The sequence below is a fragment of the Pteropus vampyrus genome, unplaced genomic scaffold (assembly GCF_000151845.1).
Source record: "Pteropus vampyrus isolate Shadow unplaced genomic scaffold, Pvam_2.0 Scaffold436, whole genome shotgun sequence".
NCBI lineage: Eukaryota > Metazoa > Chordata > Mammalia > Chiroptera > Pteropodidae > Pteropus > Pteropus vampyrus.
The window spans coordinates 2,070,572-2,088,618 of record NW_011889217.1 but is presented as its reverse complement, the minus strand read 5'-3'; the positions used below and the strand labels follow the sequence as shown (position 1 = coordinate 2,088,618).

The window sequence follows — 18,047 nt, the reverse complement described above, 5'->3', positions numbered from 1 at the left end:
TTAGTATTGTTGAGATCCCTGCTCTAAACTACATCCTCCTCGTCCCAGAGAGCTCTGCTCACTCCCATTTGCTAGTGTTAATTTCTGGGGAGTAAGGGGAGAAACATGGCCCCTTCCCCAAAGAAGAGAAGAAGAAGAAACAATTCTACCTTAAAAATTCAGCATCCCAAAGAGAACCCAGTCTTCCCAAGGTTTCTCATTTGCTCGGCTGAGGTCTCATTGGTGATTATCTTTCAGTGAGGATATTAGAAATGACTTTGGGAGGAAAAGTCTAAGTCTGGAGGGATCAGAGTAGAGATTATTTAAGATTCACAGGAATGACTGTCCACTTTTCTCAGGGAGCAGCCGCCCACCCTGACAGTGAGGAGCAGCAGCAGCGGCTTCGGGAGGCAGCTGAGGGTCTACGCATGGCAACTAATGCAGCTGCACAGAATGCCATCAAGAAAAAGCTGGTGCAGCGCCTGGAGGTGAATAAACAGGAAATAAACTGGGAGTAAAAGAATGTGGGTGCCCTGGGAAGACTGAAAATGGGAGGGATATGCAGAGAGAGTCACTTAATATTTCCTTGGAGGATGGCATGGGCAGGGTCTGAGAATGCCTGGGGCTTGTCCTGACTATTCTGTTTTCACAGCATGCAGCCAAGCAGGCTGCAGCCTCAGCTACACAGACTATTGCTGCAGCCCAGCATGCAGCCTCCACTCCCAAGGCCTCTGCTGGCCCCCAGCCCCTGCTAGTGCAGAGCTGCAAGGTGAGACTCCAGGAAGCATGTTGGGGCAAGAGGAGGTATGGGAGGAGAGGGACTTTCCCCCAGGCTGTGGATGGCGGGGGGTTGGGGGGGTGGTAATTCTCATGACATTTTCACCTACAGGCTGTGGCAGAGCAGATTCCACTGCTGGTGCAGGGAGTCCGAGGGAGCCAAGCTCAGCCTGACAGTCCCAGTGCCCAGCTAGCCCTAATTGCTGCCAGCCAGAGCTTCCTGCAGGCAAGGCACCCTCTCCCTATCTCTCAGACCAGACCTTTCCCACCCTTCTAAGTCCCCTAGAGCTCTTACAATTTAAATCTCTGCCAGTAGCCTCTGTCCTAGTACTGAGCCCTAGTGCTCACCATGTCCTGTCTATCATCAGTCCCTGTACTAAGCCCGGAGGAAGGATGGTACCTTCATCTGCCTGCCTATTCCCCAACAGCCAGGTGGGAAGATGGTGGCAGCTGCAAAGGCCTCCGTGCCAACAATTCAGGACCAGGCTTCGGCCATGCAGCTGAGTCAGTGTGCTAAAAACCTTGGCACAGCATTGGCTGAACTTCGCACCGCTGCCCAGAAGGTATGGGAGCTGGCTCTCTTTTTGGAAGATGAGGGTAGAGTCCTGGGATGATGGGGAATCTGCAGAATAACCTACAACAGGGATAATCATGTAACCCGAGGCATCAGTGGGATACAGCAGTACCTCCTATACCCCAAACCCTCCTATCATTATAGGCTCAGGAAGCATGTGGGCCTTTGGAGATGGATTCTGCACTGAGTGTGGTACAGAATCTAGAGAGAGACCTGCAAGAGGTGAAGGCAGCAGCTCGAGATGGCAAGCTTAAACCCTTACCTGGGGAGACAGTAAGTATCCTTAAGACCTTATTCTTACTCAAACCCTGATGTCTTTCTTCCCACCTATGCCCCAGAGCTGCCCAAAATCTCATTTAAATTGCCAGATTTCCTCAAGTAGCTTCTCAAGTTCCCTCTTCCCAGTCCCTCCTGCACTTGAGCCCCCTCCACCCCCCACCCTCTGAGATTCTCCCTTCATCCCTAGATGGAGAAATGTGCCCAGGACCTAGGCAACAGTACCAAAGCAGTGAGCTCTGCCATCGCCCAGCTGCTGGGGGAGGTTGCCCAGGGCAATGAGAATTATGCAGGTATGTGGGCAGGGCCAGGAATGGGGCGTATGGTGAGGGGGATGGAGGAATAGGAGCTGATCTAGGGTCAGGGCTGACAGAGGAAACCACTAAGATCAGGGCCTGGCAATGAAGGTGCCTTTTTCCTTCTTCTCTCTTGTCTCTCCAGGTATTGCAGCTCGGGATGTGGCAGGTGGGCTGCGGTCACTGGCCCAGGCTGCTAGGGGTGTAGCTGCCCTGACATCAGATCCTGCAGTGCAGGCCATTGTGCTTGACACAGCCAGTGATGTACTGGACAAGGCCAGCAGCCTCATTGAGGAAGCAAAAAAGGCAGCTGGCCGTCCAGGAGACCCTGAGAGTCAGCAGCGGCTTGCCCAGGTCAGGTATTGGGAAGGGGTACTTTTTCCCTCTCCCCCAGATCCTATCAGAAGGCCCACTGTGATTGGGGCAGAGCCTCATCCACGCTGACAGGGATAGCTTCTAAGATCTGCTCTTGAGATCTCTCTGGATCTCACACTTTCTCTCCATCCTAGTACAAGTATCTCAGACTGCAGCAGGGGCCCAGCTAAACACCAACTTTGGGGAATTTTGATCACTGTCATTAATACCCTAACTTCAGCCTGCTCAGCTACAACACACCGTTTCCTCTTTCACTTTCAGAGGCAGTAGAGCAATTATCTTCTCTGTCCTGTGGGTAGAGGAGGGGATCTCCCAAATCGTTTCCATTTTGGTAACTCCCTTCTCTTTCCTACCTCAGGTGGCTAAAGCAGTGACCCAGGCACTGAACCGCTGTGTCAGCTGCCTACCAGGCCAGCGAGATGTGGATAATGCCCTGAGAGCAGTGGGAGATGCCAGCAAGCGACTCCTGAGTGACTCGGTAGGAGGACGGGGTATGGGGGGCAATGTAGAAGCTGAAGAACTCCAAGCTTCTCCTTCTACCTCTAGACCTCGCCTTGACCCTGATGTCTCAGATTTATCTCCTTTCATCAATCCCAGGCTCTGGGCCCTCCTCCCAGAACTTTTTTACCAAGCTCTTTCTCGTATCGTTCTCCATCCTTGCATCTGACTTTCTCTCTGACCCTGCAGCTTCCCCCCAGCACTGGGACATTTCAAGAAGCTCAGAGCCGGTTGAATGAAGCTGCTGCTGGGCTGAATCAGGCAGCCACAGAGCTGGTGCAGGCCTCTCGGGGAACCCCTCAGGACCTGGCTCGAGCCTCAGGTCGATTTGGACAAGACTTCAGCACCTTCCTGGAAGCTGGCGTTGAGATGGCAGGACAGGCTCCGGTATGAAGAGGCACACAGGGTCTAGTTCAAGGGTTGGGTAGGAAGCACCTGTGTGACCATGGAGTCCTGCCCTGCTCCTGGCTCCCTCCCCTCCCAAGTCTATAGCAGTACTTGAGCGTCTGGGACAGAAGATCCCTTTTAGAGATAGATAAGGGACTGGACAATATGTTGACCTCCTCATCTTCAACAGAGCCAAGAGGACCGGGCCCAGGTCGTGTCTAACTTGAAGGGTATCTCCATGTCTTCAAGCAAACTTCTTCTAGCTGCCAAGGCACTGTCCACAGACCCTGCTGCCCCCAACCTCAAGAGTCAGCTGGCTGCAGCTGCCCGGTAAGTTGGAGCAGGGAAGCTCAGCCCTAGCATGTTGGAGAGACTGGGGAGGGGGCTTTTCATGAGATGTCCCCAGCTTAGGAGTGGTTCCATGCAAAAGAGAAATAGCTAGGGACTCACCATGTATATAGACTCAGGAATGACCTGTGCACCCATTCACTCAGCTTTCTGTTCTTGCCAGGGCAGTGACGGACAGCATCAACCAGCTCATCACAATGTGCACCCAGCAGGCGCCAGGCCAGAAAGAGTGTGACAATGCCTTGCGGGAATTGGAGGTCAGCACTTGGCAGGCTGATGGGTTGAGGTCGAGGAAGGCATTATGGATTTGGGGGTAAGGGAGGTGTCTTGGATCTGACTCTGCTCTCTACCTACACAGACGGTCCGGGAACTCCTAGAGAACCCAGTCCAGCCCATCAATGACATGTCCTACTTTGGCTGCCTGGACAGTGTAATGGAAAACTCAAAGGTCAGTGCAGCTGAGAACCCAGCAGGGCAGTGGGCAGGAAGATGGAACTAACCGGGGGCTGCTCTACCTCTTCTGATGACAGGACCTGACTCTCCTGATACCCTCTGTTCCTCAGGTACTGGGTGAGGCTATGACTGGCATCTCCCAGAATGCCAAGAATGGAAACCTGCCGGAGTTTGGAGAGGCCATTTCCACAGCCTCCAAGGCCCTCTGTGGTTTCACCGAGGCAGCTGCACAGGTTATTCTCCTGAGATGGTTCCTGGAATGCCCCCTGCTTTCCTTTCCCCACCTCGCAGCCTGGCGCACATATAAATAAATCAAGAAGTTATGTTTGCAAAACCAACTCTGTGGAAACAGAGGTTCTTTCTGCCTCCTGAAGTGCAGATATTTGTCAATAATCACAAAACCCCAACAATCCGGATCGCTGTCACTCCCTAACCCTGGTGTTTTGGGTTATGATTACACTGTGCAACCGTCGGGCCTTTTCCAGCCCAGGCTTTCTTGATGTGTACTAATTAGCATATACAAGTAATTCTTCACGTAATTATTACTTTATTAAAATAGTACCAGTGACTGAATTTCCAGTTATTTGAGTTGCTACTTAATTTCATCTTTTTCTACATTATAAAGTATAAAACAACCTACCAGCTTTGAGAGTATTTTGCTTTGGTATTTGAATTCTTAATGCTGACCTGAGAGTTCATTATCTCAGACTGCTTCCCTCAAAGCCTACCATCCTGCGCCCTAAGTCTCCCCTACCTCCTGTTGCCCAGTTCTATTGGGGAGCTGGCTCTGTATGGCTTAACTTATTTTTGAAAAAAGCATAAAGGGGAAAAGCAAAGCTTGAAGTATGAGTCAAACTTATGACAATCTTCCAATCATAAAAAAAAATTTTGGCAATTATTACACCATTCCCCTTTCCTCTTTCTAAATCTCTGAAGCTCGCAGGTGTTATAAATGTTAATTAGCCTAGTACCGTCCACAGTTTTAGAACTGTATTTTTAAAACAATCTTTGCGAGGGGGAGGGGGCTTTCTATAGTGTCAGTATAGTTTGTTAATAATTTGTTAACAATGGTTTGTTAATAATTTTGTTAATGTTTAATAACTTGTTTAATTTGTTAATACCTATTTGTTAGTATTTAATAACTTGTTTAATTTGTTAATATCTATTTCGTATAGTTTGTTAATACCTCCACTCACATAGAACCCTGGTCACTAAACTTACCCCCACTCCTCTTTGTCTCCACTATCACTATTCGATTCCTACCTGAGAAATAAATATTCTTTATTCCTCATTCTCAAACTTCTCTTTCCCCAGGCTGCATATCTGGTTGGCGTCTCTGACCCCAACAGCCAAGCTGGACAGCAAGGGCTGGTGGAGCCCACACAGTTTGCCCGTGCAAACCAGGCAATTCAGATGGCCTGTCAGAGTTTGGGGGAGCCTGGCTGTACCCAGGCCCAGGTAACTCAAGAGAACAGGTACCATGGGCTAGTCTGGGAAAGGATGCCAAGCCAGGATGGACTGGCCCATTGGGAAAAGAGAAGATGAGGGAAGTATGGGGAAGAAGAAGACTGAGAGCCATCTTTGGCCTTCCACACATGGTCTCTCTTTGGGTAGTTGTCTTCTGCCTTGTTTCTCATCATTCTCTCCGTTACTGCTAAGCTCACGACTTCTCTATAGATGTTTGAACTTACTCTCTTACTGACCCTATTAGGATTTCTCCATTAATGTATCTGTCTTTTATCTCTCTTTGCTCCCACACCCTGTGGGATTCTCATCTTTGAGAATCTCTGTATCTCAAATCTGACTTTTCAGGTGACTCTGTCTTTTCTAATTAGACCTCCAAAGGTATTGTTCTCCATCCCCCAGCCTAAAGTTAGCTCCTTCCTGGGTGTGTACCCTTCCCTCTACCCTCATCATGGTTCTTCCACGTGTCTGTCTCCTCAGGTGCTCTCTGCAGCCACCATTGTGGCCAAACACACCTCTGCCCTGTGTAACAGCTGCCGCCTGGCTTCTGCTCGTACCGCCAATCCTACTGCCAAACGCCAGTTTGTACAGTCAGCCAAGGAGGTGGCCAACAGCACAGCCAATCTTGTCAAGACCATCAAGGTTCCCAGTGTTTGAATTCTCAGCCTCTCCCTGACCTGTCTAGTCTCTCCCCTGAGTCCCTCCATCATTCCCCAAGCCTTCAACCAAAACCCTTTTTCTTGAGCCCAAGCCCTTTCCCATCCACATTGGTCACCACCAGCCTCTGCCCACACCTTTAAGCCCAGGAGAGAGACCTGGGCTTCACCCTCTTTGCCCACAGTCTATCCTGAGGACCACTCTCGTACCCATTTCCAGGCACTAGACGGGGCCTTCACTGAGGAGAACCGTGCTCAGTGCCAAGCAGCAACAGCCCCTCTGCTGGAGGCTGTGGACAATCTGAGTGCCTTTGCATCCAACCCTGAGTTCGCCAGCATTCCTGCCCAAATCAGCCCCGAGGTAAGGCAACCTGAAGGGAGAACTGATGGGCTAGCTGCAGCCTCATCTCAGGAGCTGTGAGACACCTCTCCCCTCCCTTCTCCCCAGGGCCGGGCCGCCATGGAGCCCATTGTGATATCTGCCAAGACAATGTTGGAGAGTGCTGGGGGACTGATCCAGACAGCCCGGGCCCTGGCAGTCAATCCCCGGGACCCCCCACGCTGGTCAGTGCTGGCCGGCCACTCCCGTACCGTCTCAGACTCTATCAAGAAGCTTATTACAAGCATGAGGTATTGAAGGGATGGAGAACTGGTGTGACTGGGGGACATACATTGTGGCAGAATGGAGGGGTGGACACTTAGGTACAGTTAGATGGAATAGTGTTGGAGGATACCTGTTGGCCAAGATTCGGGGTATATAGGGAAAGATAGGCTAGCCTTGTTTTACAGGGCTGTTCTTGGTATTGGAGCCTGTGATGTGTCTGCAGGGACAAAGCTCCAGGGCAGCTGGAGTGCGAGGCGGCCATTGCAGCTCTGAACAGCTGCCTACGGGACCTAGACCAGGCTTCCCTTGCTGCAGTCAGTCAGCAGCTTGCTCCCCGCGAGGGAATCTCTCAAGAGGTAAGGGAGAAGATAGTTATGTGAAAAATTGTGTCTGGGAAGAGAGATGGCAGACTTGAAGAAGATGGGGGATTCAGGAGTGGGCTTCACGGAGACGTCAAGAGAATAGAACATGCCAAGGGCAGTTAGTTCGGTATGGAAGGAAGAGTGGGGTCCTATGCAACTAGAGGGTTCTATTCCAGGTCACAGGGCTAAAGTCCCCTTTCTCCCCAGGCCTTGCACACTCAGATGCTCACTGCGGTACAGGAGATCTCCCATCTTATTGAACCGCTGGCCAGTGCTGCCCGGGCTGAAGCCTCCCAGCTGGGACACAAGGTACCTGGGGAGACGAGTGGGGAGTCCCGGGGGTAGGGTTAAAGAGGGTACCTTGTCCTGCTAACCCCCATTCCAACCCCTTGCCTCAGGTGTCTCAGATGGCCCAATACTTTGAGCCGCTCACCCTGGCTGCAGTGGGTGCTGCCTCCAAGACCCTGAGCCACCCGCAGCAGATGGCACTTCTGGACCAGACTAAAACGTTGGCAGAGTCTGCCCTGCAGTTGCTGTATACAGCCAAGGAGGCTGGCGGTAACCCCAAGGTATTGCAGGCTGGGAGGGAGGGGCTGCCAATAGTTAGCATTGGAGAAGCAAGAACAGGACCCCTCTCCACTCACTCACTCTGCTCCACAGCAAGCAGCTCACACCCAGGAAGCCCTGGAAGAAGCTGTGCAGATGATGACAGAGGCCGTAGAGGACCTGACAACAACCCTCAATGAGGCAGCCAGTGCTGCTGGGGTCGTCGGTGGCATGGTGGACTCCATCACCCAGGCCATCAACCAGGTTAGTCTTTGGGTGCCTGTGGACACTGATGCTACCCTGGGCCAGGGTTCCTAAGCACAGTGGCAGAGACCCTGACTGTCTTCCCCCTTCCTCCCCCATCAGCTAGATGAAGGACCAATGGGTGAACCAGAAGGTTCCTTTGTGGATTACCAGACAACTATGGTGCGGACAGCTAAAGCTATTGCTGTCACCGTTCAGGAGATGGTGAGTTTGAGAGAGTATAAGAGGACTGCCCTTGGAGAGCCAAGTTTGGACATAATTTTACCTTTTACATTATTGCCAGGTAACCAAGTCAAACACCAGCCCTGAGGAACTGGGCCCTCTCGCTAACCAGTTGACCAGTGACTATGGCCGGCTGGCCTCACAGGCCAAACCTGCAGCTGTGGCTGCTGAAAATGAAGAGGTAAACATGGAGGCAGCTCTGATCTTCCCCTTGCTCCTCACAGAGAACCGCAATGGCACGTCTCTTGTTTCTATCATATCAGCCTCTGGGGCTATCCTACCTTCAGCTTCCTTTAGTCTTTCATAGAGAGGGGAAGACACCCTCAGGGCCACTCCACTAACGAGTGATCAGGGCTGTGTATAGGGATGGGATCAAAGCCTTCATGAAGTCACAGGGATAAAGGAGACAACCCAGGATCTAGGATATCCCATTCGATTGCTATTGCTCCTCTGGACTTGTGGCTGCTGCTCTGTTCTGCTGCAAGTATATATTCCTTTCTCTGTCCTTCCTTGTTGCAGACCTGTGAAGCCCTTCCTTCCCTAAGCTCCTGGCTTTCCAAGAAAGCAAGTAATTGGATCTTAGCAAGACACACCTAATCCCCAACCCCAAAACCCTCCACCATACAGGCCAAATTGTAATCCATGCTCTCTGATTCAAATACCCCAGCGTGAGGTGCTTCTCCCTCTTCTCCTCACTATGCTTAACACAGTCCTCACCAGCTGGTGCCCACGTGCTATTATTATCCCTGTGTAGGAGGTGACCTCCTGCCGAAAGGATATGAAACAGGAAAAGTCTGCGTGCTCTGATGCATGTTTTTTAGGTCCTTAGTGACTCTTCCAAGCACATGGGGGTACCCTGAGTGCCTCATGTAAAAGCCATCTCCTTTTTCCATCTGCTCACAGATAGGTGCCCACATCAAGCACCGGGTACAGGAGCTGGGGCATGGCTGTTCTGCTCTGGTCACCAAGGCAGGTGCCCTTCAGTGCAGCCCCAGTGACGCCTACACCAAGAAAGAGCTCATAGAGTGTGCCCGGAGAGTCTCCGAAAAGGTGACTGTGCTCATCCCTGCAGACTGGCTCCCCAGCCCTGCCACCTTGCCCATCCTCCTCCAACCTTCCCAGCCCTCTCCTCTGTCCGTTCTCCCAAGCAGCAGTGACCCTTTTTCTTTCACATGGCACCTACCACAGCCACCATGTGACTTTCCTCCCCAAGGTTTCTCACGTGCTGGCTGCACTCCAGGCCGGGAATCGTGGCACCCAGGCCTGCATCACGGCAGCCAGCGCTGTGTCTGGCATCATTGCCGACCTCGACACCACCATCATGTTTGCTACTGCTGGCACACTCAACCGTGAGGGTGCTGAAACTTTCGCTGACCACCGGTGAGGAGGTTACCTGGGCCTCAGGGAGGCAGGATGGGGGTGGGGCCAGAGGAGGCTAGAGTACGGGAAGCAGCAGGAACACTGAGGAGAGCTGACTAGACTGGACCCTCCCTTAGGGAGGGCATTCTGAAGACTGCAAAGGTGCTGGTGGAGGACACCAAGGTCCTGGTACAGAATGCAGCTGGGAGCCAGGAGAAGCTCGCACAAGCTGCCCAGTCCTCTGTGGCCACCATCACCCGCCTCGCTGATGTGGTTAAGCTAGGTGCAGCCAGCCTGGGAGCTGAGGACCCTGAGACACAGGTATCCACCTGATACCTCTAATTCTAGTCAGATCCACTTCCTGTTTCCCCTTTTCCTCCCACAAACCAGAACCTCTGCTCTCCCACACAGGTGGTGCTGATCAATGCAGTGAAAGACGTGGCCAAGGCCCTGGGAGACCTCATCAGTGCAACCAAGGCTGCAGCTGGCAAAGTTGGGGACGACCCTGCTGTGTGGCAGCTCAAGAACTCTGCCAAGGTTGGCGGGAATGAGAGCAGTCCCAGGAGAGGGAGCAGATCAATGTGCTTCCTCCTGCTCCTTAAAATGACCCCCTCCCCCATTCCTCTGACACCGCTAGGTGATGGTGACCAATGTGACATCGTTGCTCAAGACTGTGAAAGCTGTGGAAGACGAGGCTACCAAAGGCACACGGGCCCTGGAAGCAACCACAGAACACATACGGCAGGAACTAGCGGTGAGCAGGAGTCCGGGTCATCGGGGCCTCCAGTCAGAGGAATCGTGCTAGACCGAACCTGCACCTCACGTGTATTCGCAGAAATGTAAACGGTCACATGCTCTTCTCACTCATTGCCAAATGTCTTAAGTGAACTACTTAAGTCTTAGTCTTCCTCACTTTTTTACTCCTTAGCATTTGACAACTATCTTCTTTCACCAACATCCTCCCACTTTCTCCAGTCACCAGTGGCCTATTAGTTGCCACATTCAGAGTCCTCTTCTTGGCCTTCACCCTCTTAAACATTTCCAAAGCATTTGACTGTGGTAACAAACTGTCTTGGAAATTCTTTCTTCCTTTGGCCTTCATGGCGCTGGTTTTTCTCTTGCCTCTCTGACATCTCTTCTATAGTTGTCATTGAATCATCTTCAACCTAGTAAATGTAGAGGCTTTTCCAGAATTGTACAAATAACCTAGTAAATGTAGAGGCTTTTCCAGAATTGTACAAATAACACATGATTTTCATTTGTCCTCCCTCACTGGAACTGCTCTACCAGTTTTTCTCTATTCTCTTCTTTGGTACGTTCAACCACTTTCATTATCATTCTCTAAGAAGTTCATTTCCAATTCTGAGTTCAGTTATTTTTCAGCTGCCTATTTGACACCACCACCGAGATGCAATGCCTCCCAACATGCTACTTCCTGACATGCTACTTCCTGTTAATGGTGGCAATAACCTCCCAGTCATGAAGATTCACCTCAGTCATCTTTGACTTCACTGTCTTATTCACCATATCCAGGCCATTGCCAAGCCCTTTTAACTACCATCTCATCCCTCCCCCGCCCAGTCTCACAGTGATCTCTCTAGTGCAGATTTTCATTTGTCCTCCCTCACTGGAACTGCTCTACCAGTTTTTCACCTGGTCTCCCTGCCTTCAATCTATCATTCTCATCTCTCCTACTCGTCTTTCTCACTTCTGAATTCATCTTTCTGATATTGTTTTCATCTCTACTTGGAGATGTCCAAACTGAAACTTTAAACTTTCTGCCTTCCAAACCTGATCATTCCCTCATTTTTCTGATCTCAGTAAGTGGCACCTTTTAGTAATTCAGTTCCTGAAGCCAGAAACCCAGCTTTAACATCCTTCTCTCATTCCCCCCATCTAAGCTCATCAGCAAGTCTTGTTAGTGCTCCCTCCATATTTCATTTTCTCTTTTCTCCATCTCTAACAGCACCACTTTGTCCAAACCATCATCAGTCCTTAGCTGTATTTATGCCATAGCCTCTATCTCATCTCCCTGCTTACATACTCACCCCCCACAATCCATTCTCTCTAGACAGTAGCCAGAATTATTGTTTCAAAATATAAGTTAGATTATGTCACTATTCTGCTTAAAATCCTGCCCTGGCATCTGTGGCAGAATCCACACTCCTTCCTATCACCTTTCAGTTCCCATGGCCCCTGCCAACTTCCCCACACTCATCCTATCTCACTCTCCTCCCATTCTGTACCCCAGACCCATTGCTCCCTGTCAGTTCTTGCCCACTCCAGGCCCTTGCAACTTGCTTCTCTCCAAATTTCTGAACATCTGGCTTCTTCCAGTCTTTCAGGCTTCAGCTTAAAAGTTCTCTCCTCAGAGAAGCCTTTCTTGAGCACCTATCTGAAATAGGACCTCATTTTTATTTCTCATCATAGCACCTTCTTTATTTCCTTTACAGCCCAGATCACAGTCTTTAGATTTTCTGCTTGTTTACCTATTTTTTGTCTGTATCCAAAACTAGAATGTAAGCTCCATGAGAACAAGGACCTTCTTCCCCACTGCATCCCTAGCACCTCACACAGAATCTACCACCTGCCCATCGTTAATAATTTGTTGGATGAACACATACATACATCAAAATATTTTTATGACTTTTACATATTATGTAAAATTCTAAGTTCCTCGGTCCGATATTCAAGGCCCCACCAACCTTTTCTCTGCCATCCCTATATTTTAGAACATTCCTTAATACTCTAACACATGATATCCTGGTTATTCATGCTCTACCATATACCTAAAATATTCTCCTGGTATCTATATCTCTTAAGATCCACCTTCTTGCCTCACCTTTGCCACTCATCCATTCAAAGCTTCTCTGTAGTTCAGGAATGAAAAACTCAGCTCAAAAGCTACTTCTTTAATTTTAAACAAACTCTTTCTAGTCACTTTAGTCAGAAATGATGACTAGCTGCTTGCTATTATATTAACTGTGAATGTGTGAACTTCTCCAAGGACTTGACCTACAATATGTACTCAGTGAGTGCTTGTTGAGTGAACCAAATTACATGAGTGCTACACACTGTCTTATAGTCTCACTCACTGTAAACCTTTTCTTCTTGTTCTGCCCCAAAAGGTCTTCTGTTCCCCAGAGCCACCTGCCAAGACCTCTACTCCAGAAGATTTCATCCGAATGACCAAGGGTATCACCATGGCAACAGCCAAGGCTGTTGCTGCTGGCAACTCCTGTCGCCAGGAAGATGTCATTGCCACAGCCAATCTGAGTCGCCGTGCTATCGCAGATATGCTTCGGGCTTGCAAGGTAGCAACCCTAGTAGTGAGGCAGCTTTAGGGCAGAACATGGTAGGGAGGGAAACTACAGGGGCTTGGGGGACCTGGAGCTCTTTGGGACCTAACACTAACATATTACTCTGTTATAGGAAGCTGCTTACCATCCAGAAGTGGCCCCGGATGTGCGGCTTCGAGCCCTGCGCTATGGCCGGGAGTGTGCCAATGGCTACCTGGAACTGCTGGACCATGTGCTCTTGGTGAGGCAGGAACTGTCTGCTCCTCATACCAGCCTCCCTAAATACACAGTCCTCTTCCCACATGCCTCAGAACCAGTTCTCTAATTTTTTGTTCAAATCTCCTCCCCACTATCTATTTCCCAAACTTGTTCTTGTTTCTAAGCCTCCTTTCCACTGGGGCCCCATCATTCTTAGCTTCTTTGGTTCTTCCATTCACCTCTTTCACTTCTTTTTCTTATTTCTCTCTTTCCACCTGACCTCCTCCTTCTCTACCTTCGTCATCTCTTCTTTCTTCTCATTTGATCATTCTCCTTACCAGCCGGTGAGTGACATACAGCCCTGCTGTCTTCACTGCATGTGCAGTGTGCCACCCAGAAGTGCACCTGGATAGGCCATGTGGTGTTCGAGGGCTGTGGTGTGGAGTGGTCCAGGGATGGGATTGGGGGGCCATGGTCTGCCCTGTTTTTTTTAGGTCAGAATAGAAGCTAAAGTCTGATGCTCTGCTCCCTGCCTTCTTCTTCCCCAGACCCTGCAGAAACCAAGCCCAGAACTGAAGCAGCAATTGACGGGACACTCAAAGCGTGTGGCTGGTTCAGTCACTGAGCTCATCCAGGCTGCTGAGGCCATGAAGGGTGAGGGGTGACCAGGGGCAAGGAGGGAAGGGAAACCTTTGTCATGGGGAGATCCCTGCTTCCAGGTTAGAGTACTCTGAGCTAGCCTCTGCCCATAGTCCCTACAGGTGACAGGGGCCTAGTAATACTAACTATCCTGTCCAGTGCTCCTGACCTCCCTGGTCTAGCTTAGCTCCTTCCTTCCCCACTTTGTCCTACCAGGAACAGAATGGGTGGACCCAGAGGACCCCACGGTCATTGCTGAGAATGAGCTTCTAGGAGCTGCAGCTGCCATTGAGGCTGCAGCCAAAAAGCTGGAGCAGCTGAAACCCCGGGCCAAACCCAAGGTCAGTCCTGCTCCCCCTGTCTTCTCTGCCCTCCTAATGGCAGAATGTCCCCACCTTCAGCTCCCTCTTACTTTGCATCTCTCTCTGTAAACTTTGTCTCTCCATTGTAGGAGGCAGATGAGTCGTTGAACTTTGAAGAGCAGATACTAGAAGCTGCCAAGTCCATTGCAGCAGCCACCAGTGCTCTGGTAAAGGCTGCATCAGCTGCCCAGAGAGAACTGGTGGCCCAAGGGAAGGTAAGTATTTGGATATCCAGAAGCATGGGGACAGCAGCAGCTTTGCTGTCTATACCAGTTTTGTAGCTGGAGGCTTTTACATGTAAATGGAGAGCATAGGTCTGATCAGGCTCTCCTCTTTCCTCCACAGGTGGGCGCCATTCCAGCCAACGCACTGGATGATGGACAGTGGTCCCAGGGCCTCATTTCTGCTGTGAGTGTACAACACCCACTAGGTCCCTCTGAGCTGGAGAGACTTGAGAATGCTGGAGAGGAGATGGACTGGGGCAAGAGGCCTGTTTTAACCTTATCTCCTTACTTTAGGCCCGGATGGTGGCTGCAGCCACCAACAATCTGTGTGAGGCAGCCAATGCAGCTGTACAAGGCCATGCTAGCCAGGAGAAGCTCATCTCATCAGCCAAGCAGGTAGCTGCCTCCACAGCCCAGCTCCTTGTGGCCTGCAAAGTCAAGGCTGACCAGGACTCTGAGGCAATGAAACGGCTTCAGGTGAGGAACCCTGACCCATCCCAGTGTACTTTGGGCTGTGCTGCTTTAAATTGTCACCCACAAGGCATGCTTTTCTGTGGGAGGACTCTGTCAGCTGGGACCTTACCTCAGTTTTCTCAACCTCATGCTGCCTTCTCTCTGCCCAGGCTGCTGGCAATGCAGTGAAGCGAGCCTCAGATAACCTGGTGAAGGCAGCACAAAAGGCAGCAGCCTTTGAAGACCAGGAGAACGAGACAGTGGTGGTGAAGGAGAAGATGGTCGGGGGCATTGCCCAGGTGAGCTTGGTCCTAGATACCCTGAGGGACACCGTTAGCAGGCAGTCACATTGCCTGTGCTGGCCTCAACTGCTCTCTACCCTAATGAACAAACCCACTGAACTGAGTCCCTGATCTTCATTCCTCAGATCATTGCCGCACAGGAAGAGATGCTCCGGAAGGAACGGGAGCTGGAAGAGGCCCGGAAGAAGCTGGCCCAGATCCGGCAACAGCAGTACAAGTTCCTGCCATCAGAGCTTCGAGATGAGCACTAGGGCAGCCGCTTCTATTTAACATGCAGACCCAGCCCAGAGACTGTGCCTACCATTACCAAAGCCTTCTGGGCTGTCGGGCCCACCCTGCCCAACCCCAGCACTCCCCAAAGTGCCTGCCAAACCCTAGGCCTGGCCCTGCCCAGTCCCGCTGCACATCCCCTGTCCTTTCCCAACTCCAAGTGCCTTCATGCCCTTGGGCCCCCTAAGAGCCTGCCCCTCCCCAGAGTATTAACGCTCCAAGAGTATTATTAACGCTGCTGTACCTCAATCTGAACCTGCCAGGGCCGCAGCCCACTCCACCTTGCCAGCAGCTTCTGGCAAGTCCCCACAGCCTCAGCTCTACTCATCCTTTTTTTGATACTATCTTCTTCCTTGCACCCCCAGTTACCTGTGGGGCCCGTGGGGTTTTAAGCTCCAAATAAGTCATGCTCCAATAAAGGTGATTCTGCCTGCAACTCTGCCTGGCTTCCTGAAGAGATAGGACATTCCTCCAGGGCAGTGGGGGAGAGAATGGGATTGAGTTCTGTCACCAGCTTGATCTGGCTCAGAAATGGAGTGGGTCAGACTGTGGCAATCTGCCCTGTGAGGCCCCTTCCTCCTCCTTGTACCCATATCCCTAAAGTCATCCTAGTTGGGAAACTGTCCCTGAGAAGTCATATTCCTGTTGTCCCCTATCTCACTGGCCAGCACCTATACCTCACCAAGTGTCATTCTGTTGCAGGGACAGCAGCTGCTACTGCTCTCTGTGGCTACCAGGGACACTCTGTTCTTCATAACTGCTCAAAGTATGTGAACGAATCCAGTCCCTGGCCAAATTCAAATTTCAAAGCAGCTTTGCTAAAAATAATAAGCCTATAAAATTCAAGTGTCTGAGCCTAAGAGAATTACCACCACACATTTGGCATTTAACAAGCAAAAAATCCAACTGAGGCTGCCTCGAGTAGGTTCTACTGTTGACTAGATTGGGGAACTTCTAGGCCCTCCAAGGCCTTGTCCTACTGCCTAGAATACCACTAGAAGAAAACTGAAAAAGCTTGACTCGGGTGTGAGACTATAGTTAGGAAGCAGAGCCCGCCTAGTGGCAGGCTGGTGCTGATAGCCCTGTTCCAGCTGCCCTGCTAATCTGGAGGTTCAGTGGAGGGAGGGGGTCAGGGAGGAGGGAGGTGAGTGCTGTGTGCTCCCACTTCCTTCTGCATTCACCCGCTCTGCCCACTGCATGGACTATCTGGCAGACCCCTTAGATCTGCCACTATTTTCCTGCACGATTCTTTAACCAGCTCTGTTGCCCGGTATGTTATTTCCTTGCTTCTCCCTCCAAGTGGCACACAAACACCACCCATCTGCTGCTACCCTGGGCACCCTTCACCTTCTTGAAGCCAAGACATCTACTTGTGGGAAAGTTTAAAGTAGGCGGAATCCCCAGGGCAGCCAATTAGGAAAAGTGCCAACTTCACACCATCACTCCTGTCACCTTTGATTAATTCATTCAATATTTACTAAGCCATGCCTGTGCTAAGCACTGGAATATAGAGATGTATTATCACCTCTGACGCAGAGGACTGGCAACTCCAGTAAACACTGCTATAGCCCTCTAACCCCAGATTCAGTGTCCTAGCATTGTGAGTTGAGGACCTTAGAGATCAAATCCCGTCTCCAACCTCCCCAACAAGGAGTAGTCTAAACTGTTTAAACTACAGCTGTGAGGCCAGGATAGCTGTTCACTCCTGCTGCCACTTCCCTGCCATATCTCCACATCCCCAATCCTGTACCTCTCAATAGTGATGCCTCCAAGAGCCTTCTGGGAAAAGATTTGAATACCCATTAGACCAGCAATTCTTGAAATGGAGTCCTCAGGCACCTAACGGCTCCTGAGACCCTTTCAGGGGTCTGTAAAGTCAAGATTATGTTCATAATAATGTTGACATTATTTTCCTTTTTATAGTGTCAGCATTTGTACTGACAGTGCAAAAACACTGATGGGTAAAACTGCCTTAGCACAAATCAAGGCAGTGGCCCAAGCTCTACTAATAGTCATCGTATTCTCACTGTCATGCACTAGCAATTGAAGAAATGCTAGCGTCACTTAAAACTGTCCTTGATGAAACAGTAAAACTTTATTAATTTTATTAAATCTTATTCCTTGAGTAACAAGTCTTAATTCTGTGTGAAGATCCAAAGCTTTTTGGATCTTCAAACTGCACTCTTAAGTTTTGAGAGTGTAAGGGGTTCTAAGACCAAAAACTTTTGAGAACTGCTGCACTAGACCATGAGTTCCTTTATATCCACATAGTATTAGTATCTTTGTGTACCCGGAACCTGGTGCATAAAAAATTCACCTGGCAAACGTTTATCAAGTGCCAACCCTATGCCTAATGTTATGCCAGGCATTGAGAATTCAGAATTGAAAAAAGATAGTCCCCGTTCTGTAGGACAGACAAGTGGAGGAAACAAACAGGTACCAAGAACTGTTATAAGAACTATGATAAGAATAATAGCAGCCTGCACCAAGAACATATAATCATTAGGTAGGTGGAGGGGGTTGGAGGGGAAGTAGCCAAGGGAGGTTTCCCAGAAGAGCCAAGGCTTAATCTGAGTCTTTAAGACCACCAGGAATCAGCCAAGGGAAGAGCATTTTAGGGGGAGAGAACAGAATGCACAAAGATGGAAGCTTTAAGAAAAGTATGACTATTTCCAGCGCCTGCTGGAGCTCAGTATGAATCCGGGATGGGAATGAAAGGAGATGAGGCTAGAAAGCTAGGCAGGGGCCAAAACAAAGGGCTTTCTATACCATATTAAGAAATGTAGATTTTTATCCTCAAAAGATGGAGTAGGAAGGGGCGGGGTGAAGGACTTTAGGATTCTATTCGCACCAACTTTTA

At 50.1% G+C, this 18,047-nt stretch overlaps 1 protein-coding gene across 4 annotated transcripts in view; it reads left to right on the top strand.

Moving 5' to 3' along the window:
- TLN1 (talin 1) overlaps window positions 1-15,623 on the top strand; it is a 31,688-nt gene extending 16,065 nt beyond the window's left edge. For all 4 annotated transcript variants that reach the window (XM_011381507.2, XM_011381508.2, XM_023524064.1 and 1 more), the window contains 37 exons: window positions 339-467; window positions 632-748; window positions 869-982; window positions 1,185-1,319; window positions 1,475-1,603; window positions 1,797-1,899; window positions 2,048-2,256; window positions 2,636-2,755; window positions 2,965-3,162; window positions 3,353-3,492; window positions 3,674-3,767; window positions 3,869-3,958; window positions 4,074-4,196; window positions 5,278-5,421; window positions 5,908-6,069; window positions 6,304-6,444; window positions 6,532-6,713; window positions 6,911-7,043; window positions 7,257-7,358; window positions 7,448-7,618; window positions 7,710-7,859; window positions 7,962-8,063; window positions 8,143-8,262; window positions 8,985-9,131; window positions 9,295-9,461; window positions 9,578-9,761; window positions 9,852-9,977; window positions 10,078-10,194; window positions 12,569-12,754; window positions 12,873-12,980; window positions 13,486-13,591; window positions 13,793-13,917; window positions 14,028-14,153; window positions 14,284-14,346; window positions 14,457-14,639; window positions 14,786-14,914; window positions 15,043-15,623. In XM_011381507.2, coding sequence (XP_011379809.1) covers window positions 339-467; window positions 632-748; window positions 869-982; window positions 1,185-1,319; window positions 1,475-1,603; window positions 1,797-1,899; window positions 2,048-2,256; window positions 2,636-2,755; window positions 2,965-3,162; window positions 3,353-3,492; window positions 3,674-3,767; window positions 3,869-3,958; window positions 4,074-4,196; window positions 5,278-5,421; window positions 5,908-6,069; window positions 6,304-6,444; window positions 6,532-6,713; window positions 6,911-7,043; window positions 7,257-7,358; window positions 7,448-7,618; window positions 7,710-7,859; window positions 7,962-8,063; window positions 8,143-8,262; window positions 8,985-9,131; window positions 9,295-9,461; window positions 9,578-9,761; window positions 9,852-9,977; window positions 10,078-10,194; window positions 12,569-12,754; window positions 12,873-12,980; window positions 13,486-13,591; window positions 13,793-13,917; window positions 14,028-14,153; window positions 14,284-14,346; window positions 14,457-14,639; window positions 14,786-14,914; window positions 15,043-15,168 — 5,001 coding nt within the window. In that variant the 3' untranslated portion in view covers window positions 15,169-15,623. The remainder of the gene's footprint in view (window positions 1-338; window positions 468-631; window positions 749-868; window positions 983-1,184; window positions 1,320-1,474; window positions 1,604-1,796; window positions 1,900-2,047; window positions 2,257-2,635; window positions 2,756-2,964; window positions 3,163-3,352; window positions 3,493-3,673; window positions 3,768-3,868; window positions 3,959-4,073; window positions 4,197-5,277; window positions 5,422-5,907; window positions 6,070-6,303; window positions 6,445-6,531; window positions 6,714-6,910; window positions 7,044-7,256; window positions 7,359-7,447; window positions 7,619-7,709; window positions 7,860-7,961; window positions 8,064-8,142; window positions 8,263-8,984; window positions 9,132-9,294; window positions 9,462-9,577; window positions 9,762-9,851; window positions 9,978-10,077; window positions 10,195-12,568; window positions 12,755-12,872; window positions 12,981-13,485; window positions 13,592-13,792; window positions 13,918-14,027; window positions 14,154-14,283; window positions 14,347-14,456; window positions 14,640-14,785; window positions 14,915-15,042) is intronic.
- Window positions 15,624-18,047: the final 2,424 nt, after the last annotated feature.